General features: G+C 40.2%; 4 protein-coding genes across 4 annotated transcripts in view; all 4 read left to right on the top strand.

The window, feature by feature from the left end:
- Positions 1-5927: 5927 nt before the first annotated feature.
- Positions 5928-9426, top strand: LOC103468954 (claudin-4-like). Its single transcript, XM_008416370.2, has 2 exons — positions 5928-6041; positions 8930-9426. Exons 1-2 carry the CDS (start codon positions 5928-5930, stop codon positions 9377-9379), a joined length of 564 nt encoding a protein of 187 aa, XP_008414592.1. The 3' UTR covers positions 9380-9426.
- Positions 9427-15260: 5834 nt separating this feature from the next.
- On the top strand, positions 15261-16605 carry LOC103468953 (claudin-9-like). Its single transcript, XM_008416368.2, has 2 exons — positions 15261-15389; positions 15928-16605. The coding sequence occupies exons 1-2, from the start codon at positions 15264-15266 to the stop codon at positions 16417-16419; spliced, it is 618 nt and encodes a 205-aa protein (XP_008414590.1). The 5' UTR covers positions 15261-15263; the 3' UTR covers positions 16420-16605.
- A 5330-nt stretch (positions 16606-21935) lies between these two features.
- Positions 21936-23375, top strand: LOC103469076 (claudin-4-like). Its single transcript, XM_008416566.1, has 2 exons — positions 21936-22034; positions 22926-23375. The coding sequence occupies exons 1-2, from the start codon at positions 21936-21938 to the stop codon at positions 23373-23375; spliced, it is 549 nt and encodes a 182-aa protein (XP_008414788.1).
- A 1438-nt stretch (positions 23376-24813) lies between these two features.
- LOC103469075 (claudin-4-like) overlaps positions 24814-25253 on the top strand; it is a 3401-nt gene continuing 2961 nt past the window's right edge. The window contains exon 1 of the mRNA XM_008416565.2: positions 24814-25155. Within this exon, the coding sequence (XP_008414787.1) occupies positions 24868-25155 (288 nt within the window). The 5' untranslated portion in view covers positions 24814-24867. The remainder of the gene's footprint in view (positions 25156-25253) is intronic.

Raw genomic sequence — 25253 nt, 5'->3', positions numbered from 1 at the left:
TCACTCGTCATTTACGTGATCCAAAACCACAAATGTGTAAAAAAAATAAAGCAGAACGTCCGCTATGAAGAAACGACATACAGCACTATCTCACATAGTTCCTTAAAGTCACAACTTATAGAAACCCCTGCAGTAAGGTAAGCAGTTTTTACCTTTTTTAACTTATTTTTAATGCAAAGAAAAACAGATTTAGCTACAACAGAATAATTGTTGGAGTCTAATCTACAAGAAATCCATCATAATGAGCACAAAATTAACCTTCTGAGACCGAAGCTTAGCTTTTCTTTTATCATTTATACAGTTTTAGAGTGCTCTGTAGATTTTTTTATAAAGTTGTCTGATGGTTTTGGGGCAGGCAGCAATTACAGACACATCACAAATTATATTCAGTTCAGTTTATTTTTATTGCACCAATTCACAATATGTGTTATCTCCAGAGAATTTACAAAACAAAAACAAACATTTTAATTTTCTATGTTAAAGAAAGTAAAAGTTAGTCGCAGGAGAGCGACAACGTTTAGTATTTTAGTTATCTCAGCCGAAGCCAAAGGAATCACAGCTAATCAGATTGTAGCTTCAGTAAAGAGTTAAATAAAGAAACAAAGTTAAAAGGAAAAGTGAATATTCTTAGTGTTTAATACAGTTAATCTTACGACATTTTGAACAAAATTCTTAATTTAGAATAGGTTTGTGTTAATGGTAGGTATGTTTTGAACTTGCATAAACACTACAGACAAGAGTTTGTCTGCAAGGGAGACGGTTTGTTACCAGAGGGAAACGAGGCCCTGGATTTACTTCTTCTACACGGGCATCTCCCAGGCAAGCAGTAAAATAAGAGACATGATTCAGGGCTGGAAAGCTGGTGAAAGATTCCTCCATTCCTGGAGGGTGGAAGGCACGGTATGCATGACTGAAAAGATGTAGGAGAATTGTATGTGTTAAGTTTCACTTCTTCCTCTTTCTTCTCTATCTCTTTCTAGCCTGAGCTCTGCTTTTTCAAAATAAAAAAGAGAAATGTGAACTTCTGCATTTCTCTGACTCAGTTTCTAATTTTCAAAAGAATTTTCCTAAAAAAATATGATATCAACTGGAAATGAGGACTCACCACTCTACCCTTTATTGTTCCTTTTTTCGTTTTTGCATTCAGTGCCACTCACTCTGCTGCCCTCCAACAGTTTGGGGACTCTCTACTTTAAACCACACAAAATCACACACAAAATCTCTGTAATTTGTGTGTGTAGGCTGTGTGTATGTTTTCATGTAGACGCTACGATGCTCCTAGTTGATTGGTTTTTCTTTTTTGGTTTGCTTTACATAAAGTTCTGAAAATCAATTAAAAAAACCATAAACAAAAGCCCTAGAAATTCTGCAAAATTGCAAAGGAAACAAATGTACATGAGTGGATATAAAAGTGTTCAGTTTGTCCTCCAGCAGCCTGACATACAGCAGCAGAGATTCAGAGATAATCCAGAAAAACCATTAATAAAGCTGATTATTAAAAGCTTTATGTGTTAATTTAACAGGGAGCCAGTACATTATTGTAAGAGAACACAAAACAAAAAAAATCTGTATAATTAAGCTTTATTAGACACATAGCATATTAATTCGTAAATGTACATTGATGAAACTATATCTTAAAATAATTAAGCAGTTTCTGTTTAAAAGCTCTGACATTTGTTAAATTTAAAACAAATGAAGGAAGTGAGTTTCATGTTTTCATTCCTCTAAAAATACATTTTTTTTAAAGTAAATGTCAGGTTTAAATCCCCTAACCACTCTCACAAAACACAAAGAACGGACAAGAGTCAGAGATCAAATATTACCTGCAGGGAGAACACAGAGAAACCCAGTTACAGCTTTCACCTGTTCTGAAGTTCAGTCTGCTTCTCCTTATTCAGGGAACGCCCTAGTTACATGTGGCACGCAGCTCTATGGGTGCGTTCACACTGCAGCCTGAAGTGACCCAATTCCGAATTTTTTACCCGGGCCGTTCACACTGCCAGTAAATGCGACCTGTATGCGTTCTGCACTGTGAACGGGCAAACGACCTGAAAGTGTCCCGCATGCGCAGTAGAGGGCGCGATAGCGTCATCGTTCTCAGTGTTCTGCCAACCGCCGTAAAAAGAAGAAGAAGAGCTCAGTGTTTGCGGAAGTAAACATGGAGGCTAACGGTGGAGCTTAGCTTACATATTTGAAGTTGTTATCTGGCTGGAGTAACATATTAACAACTTAATCCTCATGTAGTTCCTCATGGTTGTTGTTTTTCTTCCCGCCTGCGCGAATCAGGAAGCAGAATTTGTTGATTATCAGTGACGTTCAGTTCGGATGAATGCGGCCTGGACGTTATGGTCGCATTTGAGTCAGATGCGTATCGGATATGGGTCACATTTAAAAAAGAATCCGACCTGTGCTGTTCAGACTGCCATGAAAAGATCGGATACAGGTCGCATTACGTCAAAAGAAAAATCTGAATTGGGTCACTTCAGGCTGCAGTGTGAACGCAGCCTAAAGGGAGATGGAAGAAACAACTGCGTGCCTGATTACACAGCATCTCTTAACAGAGCACTCAGTATCTCCAAGGCCAGGAATCCTGCCTGCTGTTGCGACGGCTACATTCTGCTCATCTTCTGGGAAGGTTGCGGTTGTCTCCTGTTCATGAGGAGATGTTTCTTGTGGTATATTTTGCATACCACAAGAAAAACACTACTCATAATGGAAATTTTCATTACCTATTATAGTAAGAGTAAAGACATAAAACAAACATATAATAACTTGTATACATTTATTCCAACATTTCCCTCCTGTTTATCATGTTTGTACAAATTCTCACATCGCTTAACAGTTACGTCTTAAAAAGATTTTCAACTGCAAGGTCATTTTTATGTAAGCAAACATAATTACACTGTCATCATTTTAATCAGAAAACACAGTCAACTTCATATCACTTACTGTGTCTGAGTCAGGCTGCTGCTCCTCATTGTCTTCATCCTGTTATTTTGCTGTCCTTGTCATCGCTGACCCTTTTTCTCTGGGCAGACCCTAGCCAGATGCCCCTGCTTGCCACAGCCCCAACTCCCTGAATCCTGCATGCTATAGTCCTTTGCCTTCCCAGCTTCCTCTTCCTCCTCTTCTTCACTATAAAATGCACCAGCTGCTGGCTTCTTTGCTTTCTTTTCACTCTACTTTTTCAGCAGGTTGAGCGTGATTTACATACTCATCTAGTGCTCCGGTGGATGTTCCAGTATAATGCTTTTGTACCCGATGTCTGCTTGGATCTTTGGATCCTGCATGAAGTGCATTTTTTAATTGCTGACAGTATGGTCCCTGCTCCTTTCCACCATCTTCTAGACCACTGTGAGTTTTAAACACTTGTCATGCATGTTCTAAAATCATCAAAGGGTTCATCGTCCCTTTGCCATTTCCACATAATTTGCCCTCCTTCTGAATTGTGTTTCAGTTCTTTGTAATATAATAACCCTGTAATTCTTTGAGTCAATTCACTTGAGTGATGAGGCAGAGGTCGGCCATCATCGCCATTTGGGGTCCAATCTCCAATAACATGATGCCAATCCAAATTTAGGACTGCCATCCATACTTGTTGGACTTCTGCTCCATCCAAGTTGTATGACCTTCTTAAATTTTCCATATCTGCCAAATTGTGCAACATCGTCCTTATGAGATGTTACTCCTTCTTCTGCCTTTTTGACATCTTCTGTAGTCCAGGCTGAACTGCTCCCGTCACCCTCTGTAGGGACTCCAACATTAGGACTGGCCACCTGAATCATTGGGAACTGCTCAACTTCCTCATGAGTTGGATTATTTATTGGTGGGGAAGTTGGGGAAAACATGTCCCCCAACCCCGAGACCAATCTGGATGTCCATTTTTGTCCAGTCAGATCAGTATTTTGTCGGGTATGTTTTTTGTTATTTTTCTGTTCAGTTTATGGAGGAGGTGTTTCAACAGGAAGTTGTGGGTACAACCTTTCTGCTGTCGGAGCTAAGGCAATGGCTGCAACTCCTCCTACAGCCCCACCGTCTTCCCCTTGCTGCTCAGATTCAGCATTTCCCTGTCTTCTTCTGGCTGACCCTGTTTCATTATCTTCCTAATAATGAAATAGAGTATCTGTTTTGGTTTTTTCTTCCCCCTTTTCTCTTTTTTGTACTATTTTCATCCAATAATCCACATCTTCATAACCTTCCTTCCTCATCTTTTCTTGGTCATTTTGTTTTGTTTTGTAGCTCCCTTCAATTCTAACTTTGTGTGCTTAATATCCCATTGAAGCCATACTTAGTTATCCAAAGGTTTAGATGTTGAGTTTTATCTGACTTCTGTTTTTCTATTACTTTTCAGTCCTTACATGCTAATTCATCCTGTGGATTTTTACTTTGCCCCTTCCCCATCCATCTATTCATTCATTCATTTTCTTTACACCTTTGTCCCTAATGGGGTTGGGAGGCGCTGGTGCCCATCTCCAGCTAACGTTCTGGGCGAGAGGCGGGGTACATCCCGGACAGGTCGCCAGTCTGTCGCAGGGCAACACAGAGACACACAGGACAAACAGGGAGAATTTGGCGAGACCAATTAACCTGACAGTCATGTTTTTGGATTGTGGGAGGAAACCAGAGTACCCAGAGAGATGCCCCTTCCTCATTTTGTTCATTTGGACCTGTTATCTGCACCTAGGGTGCCTTAAAATTGGTGTTGTTGTGTGACAGGGCAGTAATTAAGTTTTTACCGTAGTGGTATTTCTAGCTTCAACTCTTTCGAGTGGAGAAATCTTGGCTCTGCATCCACAAGGGCTGACTGCTTTCACTCCTGTTATTTTTACATGAAAACAGACACCTAACGATATTTGTTTTCCATTCACACTCTCACTCAATCCGTTACGCAAATGTTTCAGTTGCTCGCGGGCTTCGCCGTCCTTCAGTTACCTATCAGTGCCTAGGATTATAGGGCTTAACTTCTATGCGCAATGACCCTCAGTCACTCGCTCACTTTTTAGAAAAAGTATTACTCACCGACTCTTGACCCCTCTATCGGTAGTCAGCCGTTGGATCTTACCAGCTAATTTTAGTCTACTACACGGTGCAAATAACTCAGTATAACATAAATAAGACAAAACTAACTTACAAGTAACTTTACAGCAACAGATATCAGCTTGTTGTAAGTCAATAATTTCCTAATATTGATGAAAAAGTTCTAGTTCCATCTGCAGATCAATTCACTGATAACGTGGAGAAATGTCTGATTATAGGTTAAGAAATAGGAGTCAGGCTTGGTAATGGAAATGAATCTGGCCAAGGCGGACCGGAACCGAACCGGTTTAATCAGTGGAAAAGCGACATAACTGACCCATAACCAACAAAATGTAGTAAGAACTGGACCACAGAATATGACATCAACACCTGCAGGTGGTCAGTGAGACACATGACTGATATCATTCTTAGTTATAAATAATGATATTAACTACAAACAATGAGAACTGAAAAAAAGATGGCTGCTGATATTATTTACATATTAAAATAAATCTGGTAATCACATAATTTTTAAACCCTGAAATGGAAAATAAAACACAATCTACATCCATAAGGTGTCAACTGGGGAATAATCTCTACTAGTGCTTGGTATTTTTACTGAGGTCATGAATGTTCAGTTTCACTTTAGTTTTTGTGCAGATGGAGGACAGTGAAAGACTCATCGTGTGGCTCTTGTGGAAGTTTGATACAGAAAGATTTTAACTTTATATGTTGTTTTTTATGTAGGCTGCTGAATGTTGAACATGTGGTTTCAGTGTGCAGGTGCACTAAGCGCCCTCTAGTGTCCATCTGTGCACATTGCTGCCAGAGGCCCAATCCTGCATTACATGATGCCAATATATCACAGCAAAAAATGTAATCCCACTGTTTTTATCTTTCTTTTTTACAGAATGGCATCAAAAACAGTTCAGATGGTGTTTGTGGTTCTCGGCGCCATCGAGCTGATGATGGTCATCACCTGCTGTGCCCTGCCTGAGTGGATTGTGGGACATCATGGTCATACGGTAGTCATATGATCAAAAGGCATTTTATGGTTGAAATTAGCATAATAATTATGATTAGTTAGCTTTATTTTATGTGTTATTGTATAATTTAAGCAGAATGTCTGTATAACAACATATGAAACATAAGCTACTCCTTGGGCTGACGCCTTATCGTGGTGGAGGGGTTTGAGTGTCCCAATGATCCTAGGAGCTAGGCTGTCTGGGGCTTTATGCCCCTGGTAGGTTCACCCAAGGCAGACAGGTCCAGGTGAGGAACCAGACAAAGCGCTCCAGTGGTGGGGGAGGAAGCCGGTCAGACCTGGCAGGCCCAAACGTGTAGTGAGGGTCTGCTGGGAACGTCTGGCGGAGTCCCCTGTGAGACGGAGCTTTTACTCCCATCTCCGGCAGAACTTCGAACACGTTCCGGGGGCAGTGGGGGACATTGAGTCTGAGTGGACCATATTCCGTACCTCCATTGCCAAGGCGGCTTATCAGAGCTGTGGCCGCAACATTGTTGGTGCCTGTCACGGCGGCAACCCTTGAACCCGTTAGTGGACACCTTCGGTGAGGGATGCTGTCAAGCTGAAGGAGTCCTATCGGGCCTTTTTGGCCTGTGGGACTCCAGAAGCAGCTGATGGGTACCGGCGGGCAAAGCGGCATGCGGCTCGGGTGGTCGCTGAGGCAAAAACTCGGGTGTGGGAGGAGTTTGGAGAGGCCATGGAGAAAGACTTCCGTACGGCTTCGAGGCGATTCTGGTCCACCATACGGCGTCTCAGGAGGGGGAAGCAGTGCAGCACCAACACTGTTTATAGTGGGATTGGTGCGCTGCTGACCTCAACTCAGGACGTTGTGGGCCGGTGGGTGGAATATTTTGAAGACCTCCTCAATCCCACCAGCATGCCTTCTGTTGAGGAAGCTGAGCCTGGGGACTCTGGGTTGGGCTCTCCAGTCTCTGGGGACGAGGTCGCCGAGGTGGTTAAAATGCTCCTCGGTGGCAGGGCCCCAGGGGTGGATGAGATCTGCCCGGCGTTCCTTAAGGCTCTGGATGTTGTAGGGTTGTGTTGGCTCACATGACTCTGCAATATCGCATGGACATCGGGGGCAGTTCCCCTGGATTGGCAGATGGGGCGGTGGTCCCCCGATTCAAAAAGGGGGACCGGAGGGTGTGCTCCAATTACAGGGGGATCACACTCTTAAGCCTCCCTGGTAAGGTCTATTCAGRGGTCCTGGAGAGGAGRGTCCGTCGGATAGTCGAACCTCGGATTCAGGAAGAGCAGTGTGGTTTTCGTCCTGGTCGTGGAACACTGGACCAGCTCTACACCCTCAGCAGGGTCCTGAAGGGTTCTGGGAGTTCGCCCAACCAGTCTACATGTGTTTTGTGGACTTGGAGAAGGCGTTCAACCGTGTCTCTAGGGGGGCCGTGTGAGGGGTTCTCCGGGAGTATGGGGTACCGGGCCCTTTGATACGGGCTGTCAGGTCCCTGTATGACCGGTGTCAGAGTCTGGTCCACATTGCCGGCAGTAAGTCAGGCTCGTTTCCGGTGAGAGTTGGACTCCGCCAAGGCTGCCCTTTGTCACCGATTCTGTTCATTACTTTCATGGACAGAATTTCTAGGCGCAGCCGAGGTGTTGAGGGGATCCGTTTTGGTGGCCTTGGGATCGCATCTTTGCTTTTTGCGGATGATGTGGTCCTGTTGGCTTCATCAGACCGGGATCTGCAGCTCTCACTGGAGCGGTTCGCGGTCAAGTGTGAAGCGGCCGGGAGGAGACTCAGCGCCTCCAAATCCAAGGCCATGGTCTTGAGCCGGAAAAGGGTAGAGTGCCTTCTCCGGGTGAGGAGGGTCGTCCTGCTTCAAGTGGAGGAGTTTAAGTATCTGGGGATCTTGTTCACGAATGAGGGAAGAAGGGAACGGGAGATCGACAGGAGGATTGGGACAGCGTCTACTGTGAAGCGGGCGCTGTACCGGTGCGTCGTGGTGAAGAGAAAGCTGAGCCAAAAAGCGAAGCTCTCGATTTACTGGTCGATCTTCGCTCCCACCCTCATCTATGGTCATTAGCTTTGAACGAAAGAATGAGATCCCGGATACAAGCGGCCAAAATGGGTTTCCTCCGCAGGGTGGCAGTGGTCTCCCTTAGAGATAGGGTGAGAAGCTCGGTCATCCGGGAGGGACTCAGAGTAGAGCCGCTGCTCCCACCCTCATCTATGGTCATTAGCTTTGAACGAAAGAATGAGATCCCGGATACAAGCGGCCAAAATGGGTTTCCTCCGCAGGGTGGCAGTGGTCTCCCTTAGAGATAGGGTGAGAAGCTCGGTCATCCGGGAGGGACTCAGAGTAGAGCCGCTGCTCCTCCACATCGAGAGGAGCCAGTTGAGGCTCGGGCATCTGGTCAGGATGCCTGCTGAACGCCTCCCTGGTGAGGTGTTCCGGGCACGTTCCACCGGGAGGAGGCCTCGGGGAAGACCCAGGACACGCTGGAGGGACTATGTCTCTCGGCTGGCCTGGGAACGCCTTGGGATTCCCCCRGAGGAGCTGGAAGAAGTGGCTGGGGAGAGGGAAGACTGGGCCTCCCTTCTGAAGCTGCTGCCCCCGCGACCCGACCCCCGATAAGCGGCAGAAAACGAATGAAACATAAGAATTTTGACTTTGCAGTTTTACGCCTCATCGGAAACTTACAGATTCCTGACATCATATGTTCTTTTCTAAACTGTTTAAAGTGATATTAATTTATGTAAAGTTCCGGTTTGGATGAGAGTTTAAAAATATTCTCAAAAAATAAAATAATAAAAATAAAAAGCATAATTTTGACATTCAGTAAAAAGAAATGAATTAGACTTTTCTGATTGAATACCGTAGGACATGTTTAATAAAGTGAATATAAATATCTGTTTCTCTGTCTTTGGGTGGACAGGAAGTTCATGGAGGTCTGTGGAAGATATGTGCAAAACACACAAATGGAGTGCAGATGTGTGGAACGTATGAAAGCATCGCGCAGGCCTCACCGCCTCATGGCTCCCGGGCCATGATCGTCTTCAGCTGCATCTTTGGTATTCTCAGCCTCCTCCTCCTGCTCTCTGGTGTCGGCTTCACCCCATGTGTTCAGAACGAAGATACTAAGACCAAAATGATCCTGGCGGCCGGAGTGGGCCTGCTGCTGACCGGCCTGCTGGTGATCATCCCGGTCAACCAGGAGACACAGCTATCAGTGTGGGTGGAAGGAGTGAGGCTGGGAGCCTGCATCTATATCGGCTATCTAGTTGGTTTGATGTTGATTGTGACTGGAGTTCTGCTTTGCTGTTTCGGCAGACCTGGATCCAGCAGCCCTTCAGGAATCGTTAGCTGGTTAAGAAACAAAGTTTAAGCTAAAACATAAACTTAATTTAGAGAAGCGGTTCTGAACGTGGGCGGTACCGCCCCCCAGGGGGCGTTCAGAGGACGGCAGGGGGCGCTGGCGGACATTTTTACAACAGGGGGGGCGCTGGGATGCCTTTGGGGGGCATTTGGTCGAAGGTAAACTTTACACCTTCAATGCACAACAATACCAGTTTAGACTTTGAGCAACTTGGTAAAACTGTATTGTGTAACATTAAATCATGCTTGGCTGCAACTGTATCGATGGCAGCTCTTCTTCTATTCAGTGTTTGTTAGCTTCTGTTAGCTTCTTGGCGCAGCTCCATTCTCCTGCTACTGGTAGCTAAAATCACGATACCCTCACTGTGTATCACTGGAAAGAACAGGAAAAGAAACTAAAGTGGAATAAACTAAGAAACTCAAGTAAATACAGAGGAATAAACTTGTATGGCAAGACCTTTCGAGCAATAATTAATACAGAGGACGGTATGGCAAGAATAAACAGACACTATTTCCAGATAAAAGGTAAAATAATATTGTTTTAGTGTCATGGGTTTGTTGAGACCATATCTAGTACTGAGAATAAATATATCTTACAGACCATAACAGTAAATAACTGATCACTTATTTATGTTTTTAATTAGATTTGATATTTTTATTTCTTCAATATTATTTTTCATGTCAGTGTTAATATCATGAGGCTGAGACTCCATGACACTTTCAGTTTGACTCATTAGGAATTGATTAAGAACCAGATTTGTTCTTTGTAATTTCTGTCCAGTAAAACTATTAATCTATAATCAATAGACAGGTCTATGTAAATATATAATCCATGTTTCTGTCTCATATTTGTATGGCATTAAAAGGAACTTTTGTTTTCCACTGAAAGCTCTGGTTTGCACAATAAATGCCATGTGGGTGAAGTTTTATGGATGATACTCTGATGTCCCATTCTCTTGAAGGCAGCACAGAGCTGCACCACCAGAAACTGACAAACACTGAAGAGAAGAAGAGCTATGATTAATGTAGTTACAGTTCTATCCATGTTTTAATGTTGCAGAGCTCAGTCGTTTGCAAATAGTTCAAAGTTTAAACTGGCATGTTGTACATCTTTTATCTGCTCATTTTGTAGAAACAACAAGAAAATAAGAATAAGAATACTTTTCCACTCTGATTGGCTGCTGTTACCAATTTTAACTTGAATGTTCATTGCATTTTTTGTAGACGTCTGTAAAAATAATTTCTATTCCCATGACTTTTTTGTTCTCTGGGAAATAATTTTTGATGATAAATACAGAAACAAGCATAAAAATCAAAACATCTACAATAGTGATAGTTATATTAATAATAAAATAATAGTCAGTGCAAAGTAACCTGCAAATTCTTTGGTGGGGGCGGTGAGAGACCTGGATAAAGGCTGGGGGGACGTCAAATTATCATTTTTATACTTTTAACATTTGTTGCTCGAAGGCATGTACACTGTAACACTTAACTTTTATGTTGGCAAAATTTACAAAATTATTCTGAAAATGTCACTTAAAATTTGACTTCACAAAGATCTTGATTAGAAAAATAAAATTGATAAATGTCTGTATGCAGGAAAATTAGATTTCAGTGACCTTTTGATGCTTTTTTAAATTTGCTTATTAAATCCATTTGATGTTTTTTCATTCTTTCTTGATTCCAGTTTAAAAACCAGTCAACATAATTACCAACCAGATTTGCTTCAGTTTCATGATGTTTCTCAGTTTTCTGCTTTACTTTCTACTGATAAAACATTTATTGTAACTGTTTCTGTTTTTGTACAATAATAGATCATTATCTTTGATCAGATTCAGATGTGATTGGAAAATTAAATTAGATCAAAAACTGAAACACTTTATTATACAAAAACATACAAAATTAAGCAACATACAGAAAACCCCAACTGTTTGATTCATCTCATATGCAAAAGAATATTATTTTACAAAATTATGCAAACCCTTCAGATAAAGTGTTACTGTCTGACTTTATTTTATCTTATATTTCAGCTTTTGCTTCTGTATTTTTCTTTTGTAAACAACAAATAAAGAGAAAAGTTTTTTATTTTTCATAACTATTTCCGTTTATGAGATTTTCTTCCCTTTGTTAAACTTTAAAATCTGAGTTTAAATAAAAAATATCCTAAAATCGTCACAAACTGTTTATTCATATGCAGCATTTTGGTCCTTTGGCTCAGAGGCCAACAGTTTAATCTGCTGACATCAAACCACAGCAGATTTATGAACGTTGGAGAGTTTTGAACTTCCTAATTCAGTTTATAAGTGAAGCCAACGTTTCACATTCAAAGATCCGCCTGGTTTAAGATCAGATGTAACAGAAGAACCTCCTGATCCAACCACAACTTTTACAAAGGTAAACACTTTTTCTAAACTTATTTTTATTTCCATCAAAATAAACTGAAGAAATTAATTATTGGATTCCTTCTAATTATCAAAACTCACTCAGTGTGGATAAAATGACCTTTTTCATTCATATTTTATGCTTTTCAGGATAATCTGAGCATTTATCAGATGGATGTTGGGTCGTGGTTTTAGTGTTGCAATTTTAAATCATTAAAAATTTTAACAATTAAAATTCAAGGAGAAAATTTTAATGATTTATGTTTCCTAAGGGAATGTGCAACGATACCAACTGCATTTCCATTACAAATGTGTGTAAATCTTTCTTTATATTTTGCTAAAACTTTGCAACTTAATTAAATAAGAAATTAAGATCACATGTGAAAAAGCTTGTTCACATTAAAATCATGGCAGTGACAGATGTCAAAAGTTACTTGAGATTCATAATTCAGCCGTGTTGCTGGTGCTGATCAGCCATCAGAGGAGACGGCGCCGTTTAGTTCAGGCGCTGCAGCAACAAGCCCCTACGGCTGGGAGCGGCTATGTATGCAGTATTACAGGGAAATTATAGCTGCCGACTTTACAGAAGAGCGATGGATTCAACACAAATGACACAAAGCCTTTTATAAACTGTGCAATGCTGTGAGAGCAAAGAACAGAAACCGCCATCCTTCTACCACTTCCTGTCATCTTCCTCATTTCTGCCAGGACCAACGTCTGGTTGTTGATCATGTGACTCGTGATTCAAGAAAAGTCTTTCAATATGGCTGAAAAAGCACAGCAAAAACATGAGCTTTTTTAAGAAATTCATGTTCCCAACAAGCAAATTTATTTTCATAATTTCAATTTACGTAATTCTATGGTTAATGGAAACACAGTTATTTGGCGGGATAAAGTTAATAATCAGGGTTTTCTGATGCAGCTACTGCAGAGTTGCAACATCGCAAGCAACAGACGTCCACTTAAACGATGCAACTGGAGAATCTAATGTAAAAATGACAACTAACAAAAACTAAATGCGAGTCATGGAACATAACGTAACAATAAAAGGAGCTGAAAAGAGCCATGGGAACGAATGAATCCAGCACTGAATAATCAGGAACGCCAATAGCAAACGAAACAGATGAGCATTGATGTGAACTTGACTGAGGCAGGAAAGTGAAGCAACAACCAAGCAGAGCAAACAGAAGAGATGTGGAACGGCTACGGCAAAGACAATGCAGTCTTCATGCAACGTCACTTTTGTGAACTTTCTAACCGACAGCCATCATGGCAGGCAGTTGCTATGACACAATAAAGAAGCAACAAGCTTAGAACCAGCTTTAGCCTTTTTCCTAACTGATAGAAAAATATAAGTACATTACAACTAGAGATCTGCCGATCAGGTTTTTTCCTGCCCATACCGATACCGATTATCCATGAGGGCCGATACCGATCACCGATACCAATCACATAATTTTTTTTATTTTTTTTATCATAAACACTACCGGTTACATTATGTGAAAAAAGGAACCATAAATTCACCTTAATTTAGACAAAAACTTGTTAATAACTTTTTCCAAGAAGAAAATTAAACAAAACAGGCATTGTGCAAATTGCACTGCTATAGTAATATTATCTTTAACAGACTGATAAAATATGGAGGCTCTGAAGAGGCTAAATAATGCAAAGAGTCAAAATAAAACCTCTCAACATTGCCAAAAAAATTCAAGTATAAAACTTAACATTCAAAGGCAAATACAGGATCCATTACAATAAACAATCCAGAGTTACTGAATGAAAACTTCCTGATAGCATGGCGGCTAGCTGATTACTGCTAGTTCTGATTGGCTGTTTCTGACTGAGCAGAGTAATTATGCAGAGCAGGGAGGATATCGATTATTTTTTTAGAGATTATCTGTCTCATGTTAGGACAGCGGAAGTTTTAATACGTATGTAAAATGTATTTTTTTAGGTTAGATGCTGCAGCTTTCAGCAGAGGTTCGGTGTGAGAGTCACTACCAGGTGGAGCAGAAGCGGCGCTCCGTCTGTGAAATATTACTACCTGTAGCGTAGCAGCGGTTCAACAGCGAGAGCTGAACCAGCGTCATACATCGCAGCTCCAAGACTTAAATAATTTTCCAGGTTATTTGTTTATCTTTCTGACCGTCATGCTAATCCGGGTAAGTGTTTGTAGCTGTGCGCTGCTTTACCTGCTATCTGATCCTCCATATGTCTTTTTTACTGCAGTGAGCCTCGATGTAGCCAAACTCCGTCAAGTATGGCATTGTTTTTATGTCGTATTAGCTTCGTTGTGTTGATGCATTTTGACGTGCTTCAATTTTCTGCCACAACATGCAAACTCCCCCATTCACTCAGTGCGTTAAAGTTCCACATCGCTTAGGATTTGTTGCTGCGCGTTTGCGCAGTATGAAGGAAAGAGGAGACCAGCTGCACAGGCAGGCTGCGAAATGAGATGCAGGTGATCGGTTTGTGTGATCGGCAATAAGAGCCAATAATCGCAGATCACTGATCATGCACTTTTTCACGAAAATCGGCCGATTATGATCAGTGACCGATCGATCGGCACACCTCTAATTACAACTGTTACTTCATTACAATTTGAGTACTCTTCTATATCAGTGATATTTACTGTACTTACTGCTGAACTAGTAAATTTAGCTTAGCTAATGCAGCTTTTGTCTGCAGGCTAATGCAGACATGTGGCCTACATCTACTACATGTACTCACTCTGCCAGTCACCAGGACCTTGTTATACTTTGTACGTCCTTTACAAATCCGTTTAACAAGTTTTTGCATACATGCATTTCAGGCTGTGAAACTCCATGTTGTACGATTGACTCTTCGTGTTGACTACGTCATTAACTATATCATAGTATGAGATCAAAGGCAGCTTGTCCACATCGTCTGACATATTTTCCTTCTCCATCTCATTCAGGTTGATCCTGACAGCAGCCATTTTGTTAATGTATCTTTTCCTTGCACATTGGCCAAGAGTGTCCATATAGTTTCTTTTTGTTGGTCTCGAAGCCACAGAGCCGATGCGCTTGCCTACCAAGATGGCGCAGATCACTTCTGACCTGTGGTAACTATGTATTGGTATCGGCGATACCAGCTCTGCGTTTATTTAGTATCATATCGATAAAATATGAAGTACTGCACACCTCTAACATCCAGTGACCCAACTGGATTCAGTGATGCTGATTAGCAAATATTCTGGATTTTTCCCTACCAACCAAAACTGCAGCTAAGAGATTTGAGTCTGTCTGGAAAATTCACTGTTGAATGAGAGTCAGTAGGCGGAAATGTGGTGTAAATGACTTTAATTGCATGTGGGAACACACTATTAAAGAAAAATTATTATAAGATTTTTTTAAATGTGTATATAATTTGGACATTTTTCCTGTCACATCCACGAGTGTGGCGCCCCCTACTGACCAGCAGAGGAACACAGAGAATATATCACAGAAACTGCTTTAAGTATTTGATTTCTGGTTTTTAGTTTTTTTCAGAATGGCATCAAAAGCAGCTCAGATGGTCTGTATGACCCTCGGGGTCATCGGCCTGATTGGGGTCACCACCTGTTGTGCCTTCTTTCAATGGAAAGTGACCATTTTCAAAGGAGTGAACAGCGAACAGGTGACTACAGATTCTGAGGGCATCACAATGTATTTTATGATTTATGGAGACAAAATACGATTTGTTAGCTCATGTTTTATTACTAGGCTATTATTGTAAATGTAGTGTTGATGTATGTTTTTAGCAGCATGATGCTTACTGAACCACTAGGTATTCAATATTATCACTACGTTTTCTATCAGCTTAATATACATTTTTGGGGGAATTATACTTTCTTTTAACTGAACCTCTAAGAATCCAGCAATGGATATTAAGTCCATCGCTGGATTAAAAAATATAACAATGTTTATTAAAGCATGACATTTGTTTTAGCTTTTTTAGACCACAGGACAGTCAGTTTGCATTAACAAAACACTAATCTGGCTTTTCATGGTGCTGATGGCTTCTTCCTCTCTGAGTGGCCTTTCAGCCCATGTTTGACAAATGACTAATTTCACTCTCAAAAAAAATCTCCAAAGTTTCTGGAAATAAAAATATATTAGGTTTTGTATTTGATTTAATGTGTAGAATATGTAATATTTTGTTTCTGTGTCTTTAGGTGGTTTATGAAGGTCTCTGGATGAACTGTGTGACGCAGGCCACAGGACAGTTGCAGTGCAGAGTGTACGACCCCTTGATGGTGTTGCCCTCTGACCTTCAAGCCGGCCAGCCCATGACCGTCATCAGCTGCATCCTCTGTGGTCTCAGCCTCCTCATCCTGTTCTTTGGTGCCGACTTCACCCCATGTGTTCAGAACCAAGGCACCAAGACCATACTCCTCCTGGTGGCCGCAGTGGGCCTGCTGCTGGCCGGCCTGCTGGTGATCATCCCGGTCAGCTGGTCGGCACACATCATAATAAGAGATTCCAACAACCCCATCCTAATATGGGTCCAGAGGAGAGAGCTGGGAGCCAGCATCTACATCGGCTGGGTAGCTGGTGTGATACTGATCCTGACTGGAGTTCTGCTCTGCTGCTTCAGCAGACCCAGATCCAGCAGCTCTGGTCGAACCGTCAAATACCACAGAGCTTCAGGTCTAAATGACAACTAAATTTAGTGGTTTTATGGAAGAAACTGGGGTCCAATAGTGTGACAAAGTGGTTCAGTTTGTGTTCACCACTTGTTCCTTATTCTTTCTGATTCACTTACTTTCTATATTTGGCTATAATGACTAATGTAAAGAGATTATTAATGCTTTATCAGACAGATGTTGAAATGATTTTGACCAGAAGGTTCAGCTACATGCAGAAGATTTTAAATTGAGATTTTAACAATAAGTAATAAAGGTTTATGTTACAAAGAACATAAGGTAGCCGTTGTTGTAAATTTTATTGCCGAGTGCTTTTACACGGACAAGCCGGTTAAACTGTAAAAAATAAAATAAAATAAAGACAAAACGTCAATACTTAGTATTATAATATTCAATAAACACAAACTTAGACATAGATTTAGGAGCTTGGCTTGACTTGACTAACCGGTTATAAAGCAGTTTACTCTTAGAACACTTCGTAATACAATAAACAACGGCATTCAAATATCACAGTGCAGCAAACAACAGTTAGCATTTGGCTAATTAGCTCTAGCAAATTCACCAAGCGCACGTTTAGAACAGATAACAAAAACTTTTCTCCTACAGATTTACAGCGTTAATGTAACTCATCACGTTGGGCAAAATTCATGAACAGCAGTAAGATATGATTTTATGGCAGGTTCAGCTTGTTAGTTTAAGCTAACGGCAACCTGAGCACACCACCGGTCCGCCGTTAGCTTCCTTCTTCTCCACGTTAATCCACGTACCAATAGAAAGCAACTACAGTGCCCCCTAGTGGAATGGGAGGAGCAAATACAACAGTTTCCTTTCGGTACCAATAGTTTCTCAATAATTACAATGGTTGTCTTCTAATTTTACATGGTGCATCATTCTAATAATTCAAATCAAATTTTGGTTAAAACTAAAACCGTTACGAAGCCAATATAAATTTTTTTTATTGATCTCATCAGCTGTTTGCAACAAAACCTAAATATGTAGTTTTCAACACAATATTGTAAACTATTTGTTCAATCAAATCTTGGAAACTTATTCCAAAGAACTCAAAAAGTGAAAATAAATCACAAACAGGCAAAATAATTTGCTCACCACCGATCTCACAAGAGGACAGCGCAGCAGCACAAAATGGCGCCGCCTCTAAAACCTCACTCTCTACAAGCAGAAGCACAGAGAACCGAACTAGTAAATACTGTTGAGGAAAATAAATATTCTTAGTTTTTAATACAGTTACATTTTATGACATGTGAAAATAGTGGATTGAACAAGATTCTTGTGGGTAACATCTTAGAGGGCTTTAAGTTAGCCCTGCAGAACAGAATGTCTGATATCAGGGAGGAACCAAGTCATAAATTAACTTTTGAGCAGCAGCAACGAGACATCTCAATTCATCTCCCTCAGTGAAACACCAAAACTTAAGGACAAACAAAATGACAACACAGTACTAACAATAATTGCAATTAGTAGAATACAATTTGGCTGCACAGTAGCGCAGCTGGTAGAGCTGCTGCCTTGCAGCAAGAAGGTTCTGGGTTTGATTCCCAGCCTCTTGTGTTGCCCTGTGACAGACTGGCGACCTGTCCAGGGTGACCCCGCCTCTCGCCCGGAACGTTAGCTGGAGATGGGCACCAGCAACCCTCCCAACCCCACTGAGGGACAAGGGTGTAAATAAAATGGATGGATAGAATACAATTTAGTTAAAATTAACATGACCTGAACTAGTCTAATTTGTAGTTTTATATTAACAACTACATAGAGTCTCCAAATGTAATATCAGTTAGTTAAATATAATCAAAACTAGCATAACATTAATTAGAAAATGTTTGAAATGAATGTGTTTATATTAAAAATGCTCAGGTATATTCTAGAAGTGTTTTATTCTTTAAATCTGCGCTTTGATCTAAGAGGATGCAGAAGTTCTGACCCACTTTACGTACCAGGCTTTATGTCAATTTAAAATTACTGCACTGATCTGTGTTTGTAGGAATTGACCGGCAGGGAAATAAAATAGGTTTAAGACAGGTTAACTTTTGGTTGAACTCTTGGAAGACCAGAGGTTTTGTTCCAACCAGGTATTAGGAGTAACATCACATTTTGAACTGGCATGAGTAGAGCTCGCTCTAGATGACCTTTGGTCTCCCTTGTCTAGATAGAGAAGCACCGTAGCCCTGAAATCAAACAGGTCTCAGAAGGTAATGAAATTGCCCAAACTGAGTAATTTGAAACTGGGTCTATCCATACAAGGAGAACAACACAACTTAATCGCATAATTGCATAAATTAAAACAAAGGAAACAACCTTTTAAATAAAAGTAAGGGCCCCAGAGGAACGAATCAGATTTGCTTTTGCAACTCTCCAAAGGCGTCTTTTCTTTTCTTTTTTTCTGTCTCTCTTCTTTTCTATTTGTCTCAGGTAAATTAATGTTTGTTTTAGTGAGTTTGAAGTGTCTGTGTTGTCAATGTGGTTTTATACTTTTAAATTTAGAATAAATTCTGAAAATGCATGACGTGGAGCTCTGAATGTTAACTCTGTGTGGCTTTTATTCCACGCATGGCATCAATGAATCCGGAAGCACAAGAGAATATAACGAGCCGGAACTTAATGATTTTTATTCTCTTAGTAATACTGCTGAACTTAATCCATTGTTCTAGCAGAAATCATGCATAAAATCATGTTTAGCAACAACAACAAAGTTAGCTAACTAGTCATTTTATGTAATTTTTCTACCTTTTTCTGTGAATCTCCATCTTTGTTCCGTTAGCATAGTAAGCGATCAACTAGCAGCCTAAAGGAAACAGGAAGAAGCGATGGAGGTGGTGGGCGGGACATTGTGCCATTTGGCAGCGGCTCATTGGCTCAGGTGCGGGGGTATGGGGGGGGCCCGGGCCAGATGGGGGCCCATGGGGTCTGGGGGTGCCAGGGAGGGAGGAATGGTTTCAAGTCGCTTTAAAGTCTGATTATAGACGGAGAAAGTGCGCCCTCACCTGGTCAGAAAGGTGTATGTTAAAGCTACTGTGTCCCTCAATGGAATATATAGTAGTCAGTCCCAGTGACTGTTTGACTCACGGTTTAGCCAATGTGCTTCCTGGGTAAAAACGAAACGAGAAACGGGGCCCAAACCCCCTGGCCCCTTCAACAGTTTCCAGCAGGGCAGGTGATACACGTGAGGGGCCTGGTCACTGGACCCGGTCATTGGACCCGCCCCCCGGCCTGACGCTGACTTGTTCCGCTAGTGCATTGGCTAAGAGGGATGCTAGTGGTTTTTCTGAAAGTTAATCATATAACTGCTGATCAAGACAATAACCAGTGGGTGGGTGACACACTCAACTCCTGGCACATTTAAGGGAGATGAGAGTTACTAAAGCGTCACGTCAAATCTTTCTAGACATCAGTGTGATCTGCTGCAGATACCCGACCTCAGACCAGGCACATTCTTCAGCATCTTCAATGGGTCACAGAGCTCTTACTTTCACAAAGGAACCAGTGAGCCTCAGTGCTCATCTCTGACAAAAGTCAATTCATGCAGAGCAGAAATGGCCACTGTTGTTACCAGATGAGCCTTTGGTGGTGATGATGTTACAGGGTGGGCAGGTGCTCACCATCTTCCATCTTTTGCTACTTCTAATGTAAAATATTCCACAACTGTAGGTTGGTCTGGCATATAAAACCCCCAAAAGGTCAGCTGAGACTGGCTCACTGTTTTTTTTCTGCATCTACATGAGCAAATGAGAAGCAATGTTTGTAAGAAGCTGCCATTAAAGTCCAGATTTAATGAGAAAAAAGATCTTGACAAATATAATTATTCATATTCAGTTTGTGAGCCTCATCGAGTTTTGTAATGTAGAAAAATTAAACACTTTCCACCTTAAATTCGTCAAAGTAAGAAGTTTACATCCTGTATCAAACCTCTAAGATACAGGATGTAAGAGACACACTCTCAGTTTACTAATAACATAAAACCACAGCAGGCATATTAAAGCACAGACCGCCTCGAACTTCCTTTTTCCACCGTGAAGTCAAAACCACATCTATTCGGCACCATTTCACATTTAATGATCATTTTGTTTTAGGTCAGAATTGACACAAGAACCTCCGGCACCTGATCTGAGTACATCTTTTTTTTAAAAAGTAAGCATTTTTCATCTTTATTTACTTTTAACATTAAGAAAAAATAACAAATGTTACTAAAACAGAAGAAATAATTGCATTGATTCCATCCAATTTATCAGAAATCCGTCACGATGATGAGAAAATTAATCTTTTGGCACTTTAACATTTTTTTCTTTAATATTTAATACTTTTATGTGTGCTATGAGGATTTATTTGAAGGAGGGCGGTAATGGTTGGGGTGGGTGGCATCAAATTTGCTTTTAGTGCCTGCAATGAAATATTTTTATACCTGAGATACACATAGTAATTTCTGTAGTGTCAGTATCTCTGTGTTAAATTATGATTGAACCTTTTTGTGCTTTGGCAAATTTTGGATAGTGCAACCCACATAATCGTTCTGCTCCAATTATATTGAATAAATTAGAATATTTTTTATATTTTATTGTTGGTTTGTTGTTTAAATTAGACCAAATTTATTGTCCCAAGAGGCAATCTTTGAAGACGACAAGAACAATTTCAGATAAATCCATTTTTAAATTTACAATAATAGTTACTTACTACACAGATTTAGGTAATAAGTAACAAGCTGAATTTACTCAATTACCCGTACTTTTAGGAGCATTTTTATTACACTGTACTTTTTACTTTTACTTCAGTAATTTTATAAAGTTTTTCTATTCTTACTTGAGTAAAATTCTGGATTTTCTACCCACAGAATGAAAAACAAACATATTTTAACCAAAAATTCACCAGACACACACCTGCAGTTTTTGTTAGTTTCATAAGTTTTTTATTGAAAGAAACGGATTTGGAAAAATTTACTTTGCTTGTTTGTTATTTTTTCGTTACTTAAATGAATTATTCTAATTTTTATCCATAATATACCAAAGATTCCAATTAACTTTATATTTTGGTCCATTTGATTATGTAATTTTTAAATATTAAATGATTGATCATTTGATCAGTTACTCAGTACTTGAGTAAACGTTTTACCAAATACGTTTTACTCATATTTTTTGACAGCTACTTTTTACTTTTACTTGAGTTAAAAACTATGTTGAAGTCGTTCTGTTCTTGAGTCATCCACAATGCCCAACCGGTTATTAATGAGGTTGACACCTATACCTTAGAAATAAATGAAATGTTTACACATGATCTAGACATTTAGTGATCACCCAAAACCTAAAGATATTTTACTGCTGTCATGATCATCAAGTGTTTGTATTTTAATTATTTTCTTGTCTATTTATACTCTGCCTAGTTGCTTAAGTTGTGTGTGTGATTTCATTCCTTCACCTATTTTACCATAAGATGAAGACAACGGATGGATGACTGTTAGCAAACTGAGCATCTAGTTTATTTATTTGCCTCCTGTTTTTATCTGTTGCAGAATGAGACCATCAGCAGTCGAGATGGTTTGTTTGGCTCTTGGGGCCGTCGGGCTGATTGGGGCCATCAGGTGTTGCACCCTCCCTCAGTGGATAGTTTGGGTCAACGAGCGCAAATACATGGTAACCATGTATTGTTTTAATAAGAGAATATCTAAAGACATTTTTGACTGGTGTCCAATAGACGGGTAGACAAGGAGCTGAGTTGGTAAAAACTGGGAAGACGACACCAGGGATTGTAAATACTTTATGCTATAACTAAATATGATTATTAGTTCCATAATTTTAGCTGGTGGTACTAAGAGGGTTGAACTTTGTAAATCTTCCTTTCTATTATTTTCTGAATTCTTTGGGGTTTTGGAAAATGTCACTTAAAATGTGACATTAAAAAGAAATCCTCCATATAAAATAAATGTTACCATGCAAAAAGTGTCTCTAACCTGAAAAAAATGGATTTCATAGAAATTTTGGAAACTTTTAAAAATAATGAATTCAATTTTTGCTTATTTAATACCTAATTAGTTTAATTTATTTTCTCCTGTTCAGAAAGCTGCCAACAGATCCACATCAGGAACCAATTTTATGATAGTTTCTCAGATACTCTGATGCTCCTATATTATTTTCTTCTAAGGAAACATTTAGTTCTATGTTTGTTTCTTTAAAATGATCATCAAAGATTATTAAAACTTTATCAGACACAGATGTTTAAATGATTTGGAAACAAAGGTTTCGCTACATGCAGAAAATGTTAAATTAATGAGACTTAGACAATAAGCAATAAAGGTACCAATTTTGGTACCAATAAAATATTGGTACCAATAGTTTCTCAATAATTATTTTATTTCACAATTACAATGGTTATTTTCAAATTTTATATTATTTGAGAGATAAAAATATTCTAAAAAAATTAAACTGATATTCTGGGAGTCAAAAAATAAAATGTGTTTTTTCAATCTGAGGTTATTTATTAAGAAGAAAAAGTAAATATCTGTTCCTGTGTCTTTGGGTGAACAGGAATATCAAAAGGGTCTGTGGATGTGGTGTCAGAAGCAGAGCACCAGACAGCTGGAGTGCAAACTGCATGACTCCATGGTGGCGCCATCCCCTCTAGATCAGGCCTTCAGGGCCATGACCGTCATCAGCTGCATCCTCTGTGGTCTCAGCCTCCTCATCCTGTTCTTTGGTTCTGACTTCACCCCATGTGTTCAGAACCAAGGCACCAAGCTCAAACTCCTCCTGGTGGCCGCAGTGGGCCTGCTGCTGGCCGGCCTGCTGGTGATCATCCCCGTCAGCTGGGCGGCACATGATGTGACACACTATTACACACAGCAAAAGATTGGAGCTAGTATCTATATTGGCTGGGCAGCTGGTGTGCTGATGATCCTGGCTGGAGTTCTGCTCTGCTGCTTCAGCAGACCCAGATCCAGCAGCTCTGGAGGAACCACCAGCAACAGAGCTTTGTGAGTTGTTTGTTTTTCTATTTTGGCAAACTGTTGAATTCTCATGAGTTTTTAAAAATGGTAAATTTTTATTTTAATATTTAACCAGCTGAGTAAATAAGAACAAATTCTTACGTGTAGTAATGATGTGGTGGGAAGGTAAGAAAACAGGACGAGCCAGGGCCGTGCAGAGACTAAAGGGGCAGGCGCTCAAAAAAGAAAAGAAAAAAAAGAAAGGGGGCACATCTGAACGTATTTTAGGACAGAATATGAACAAAGCCATGCAGCTTTCAGAGTTTAATAAATAATGATAAATTACAAAAATGTGACATATACAATCAAAGCTAACGAACATCTCTATATAGAGCATAACACTATGATATTGTATTAGTAATTTATTTCTGCAGGTCTATTTTGTTATAGGAAAGTTTTGCAATATTCAAACCCGCAATTTAGCAAGATATGTAAATCAGAGCTGGACCACCAGACATATTTTATCTTTACAGAATTACACTATTAAAATATAAACAAGGGCACAATGCAACCTTTTAGTGACTGTAATCTATAAAATATCTGCCTGTTTGCTGCAGTGGAGATGAAGACGCTCCATTCAGGAAAGCAGAGCTGCATCAAACTTTAACGTGGAACTGCAGAAAAAACACAAAAGCAAATATTGAATTGTTAATGCATGTCACCATAAAAAAAGCCTGCTGAGTTTTGCTTAAAAAACTTTTTTTAAATTAAAATCCCAATCTATGATCTATGTTTTCGCATCCACCTGAATAATGTGTAGTTGCGCCACTGCTCACATTCACTATCAAACTCTCTTACAGTTTGATTGCAATGGAAGTTAACTTGAAATTTCAGTTTCTGTTGCAATCAAACTCTGTAAGAGAGTTTGACTGTGAATGTAAGAGAGTTTGACTGTGAATGTAAGAGAGTTTGTAGGTTTCGGCCCTTGGGGCCTCTCAGTTTCTCCTCACCTGGTTGTCTCCTCCCCTCAGTAGTTCTTCAGAGAAAGACAGACGCAGAGGCCTGTCAGTGTCTGTTGTATTTCATTACCTCTCTGCTTAAACCGCGACTCCGAGCTGAAGCAGAAACGATACTTCAACGTTTTCCGTCATCTGACTCCACTTTATTCACCAAAAACGTGTTTTTTTAATAATTCACCAAAATCTGTTCTGTAATCTGGAACGTTCCTACGTTGAGCTCCAGTTAGCCGCTTTATCTCACTGCGCGAGAGGCAACTGCGTCATGCGTCACGGGCAAAAGGTCAAAGGTAACAAGGTGACCGGAGGGCTTATTATGTTGTACAAAAAAACCCAACAAAAAACCAAATTATTTCAGTACTTGTTATTACGTGTCAGAAGAGGGCTTAGAAAATAATAATACAAAAAATAAAAAAAATTGACCAAAAGGGGACTTAGGGGCAAGGAGCAAAAGGTTTTCCCATTTTCCCATCCTGCTATCTGACTTCTTCAATGGAGCAACTAGACTAACTAGGAACTCCATCATCCATGTTGAGTTGGTTTGAGCATCTGATCAGGAACCTCTTGGACTTCGCTACTGTTGCCTTTTACCTCAGCAAACCAATCTTGGATAAGAGGAAGACAATGGATTGTTACCAAAGCCAGAAGAACACCAAGAATATATTGCAGCAACGTCCTTATCTGCTTTCTGGTTTTTGTAGAAAGTCATCAGCAGCAGTTCAGATGCTATGTGTGACTTACGGGGTCATCGGGCAACTTGGGGTCATCGTCTGTGGCATCCTCCCTCGCTGGAGAGTTTCAGCCCACATAGGAACTGTTGAGAAAAATTATTATTTTGAGTGTTTAACACAGTTTAAACCTTTTAGAACGAATTTCTTAGGTTTGAACAGGTTTGTGTTAGTGATTTAAAACCC

Source organism: Poecilia reticulata, linkage group LG8, assembly GCF_000633615.1.
Source record: "Poecilia reticulata strain Guanapo linkage group LG8, Guppy_female_1.0+MT, whole genome shotgun sequence".
Lineage (NCBI taxonomy): Eukaryota > Metazoa > Chordata > Actinopteri > Cyprinodontiformes > Poeciliidae > Poecilia > Poecilia reticulata.
Note: the sequence above shows the minus strand (reverse complement) of the source record. Positions and strands in the feature narration are given on the sequence as shown.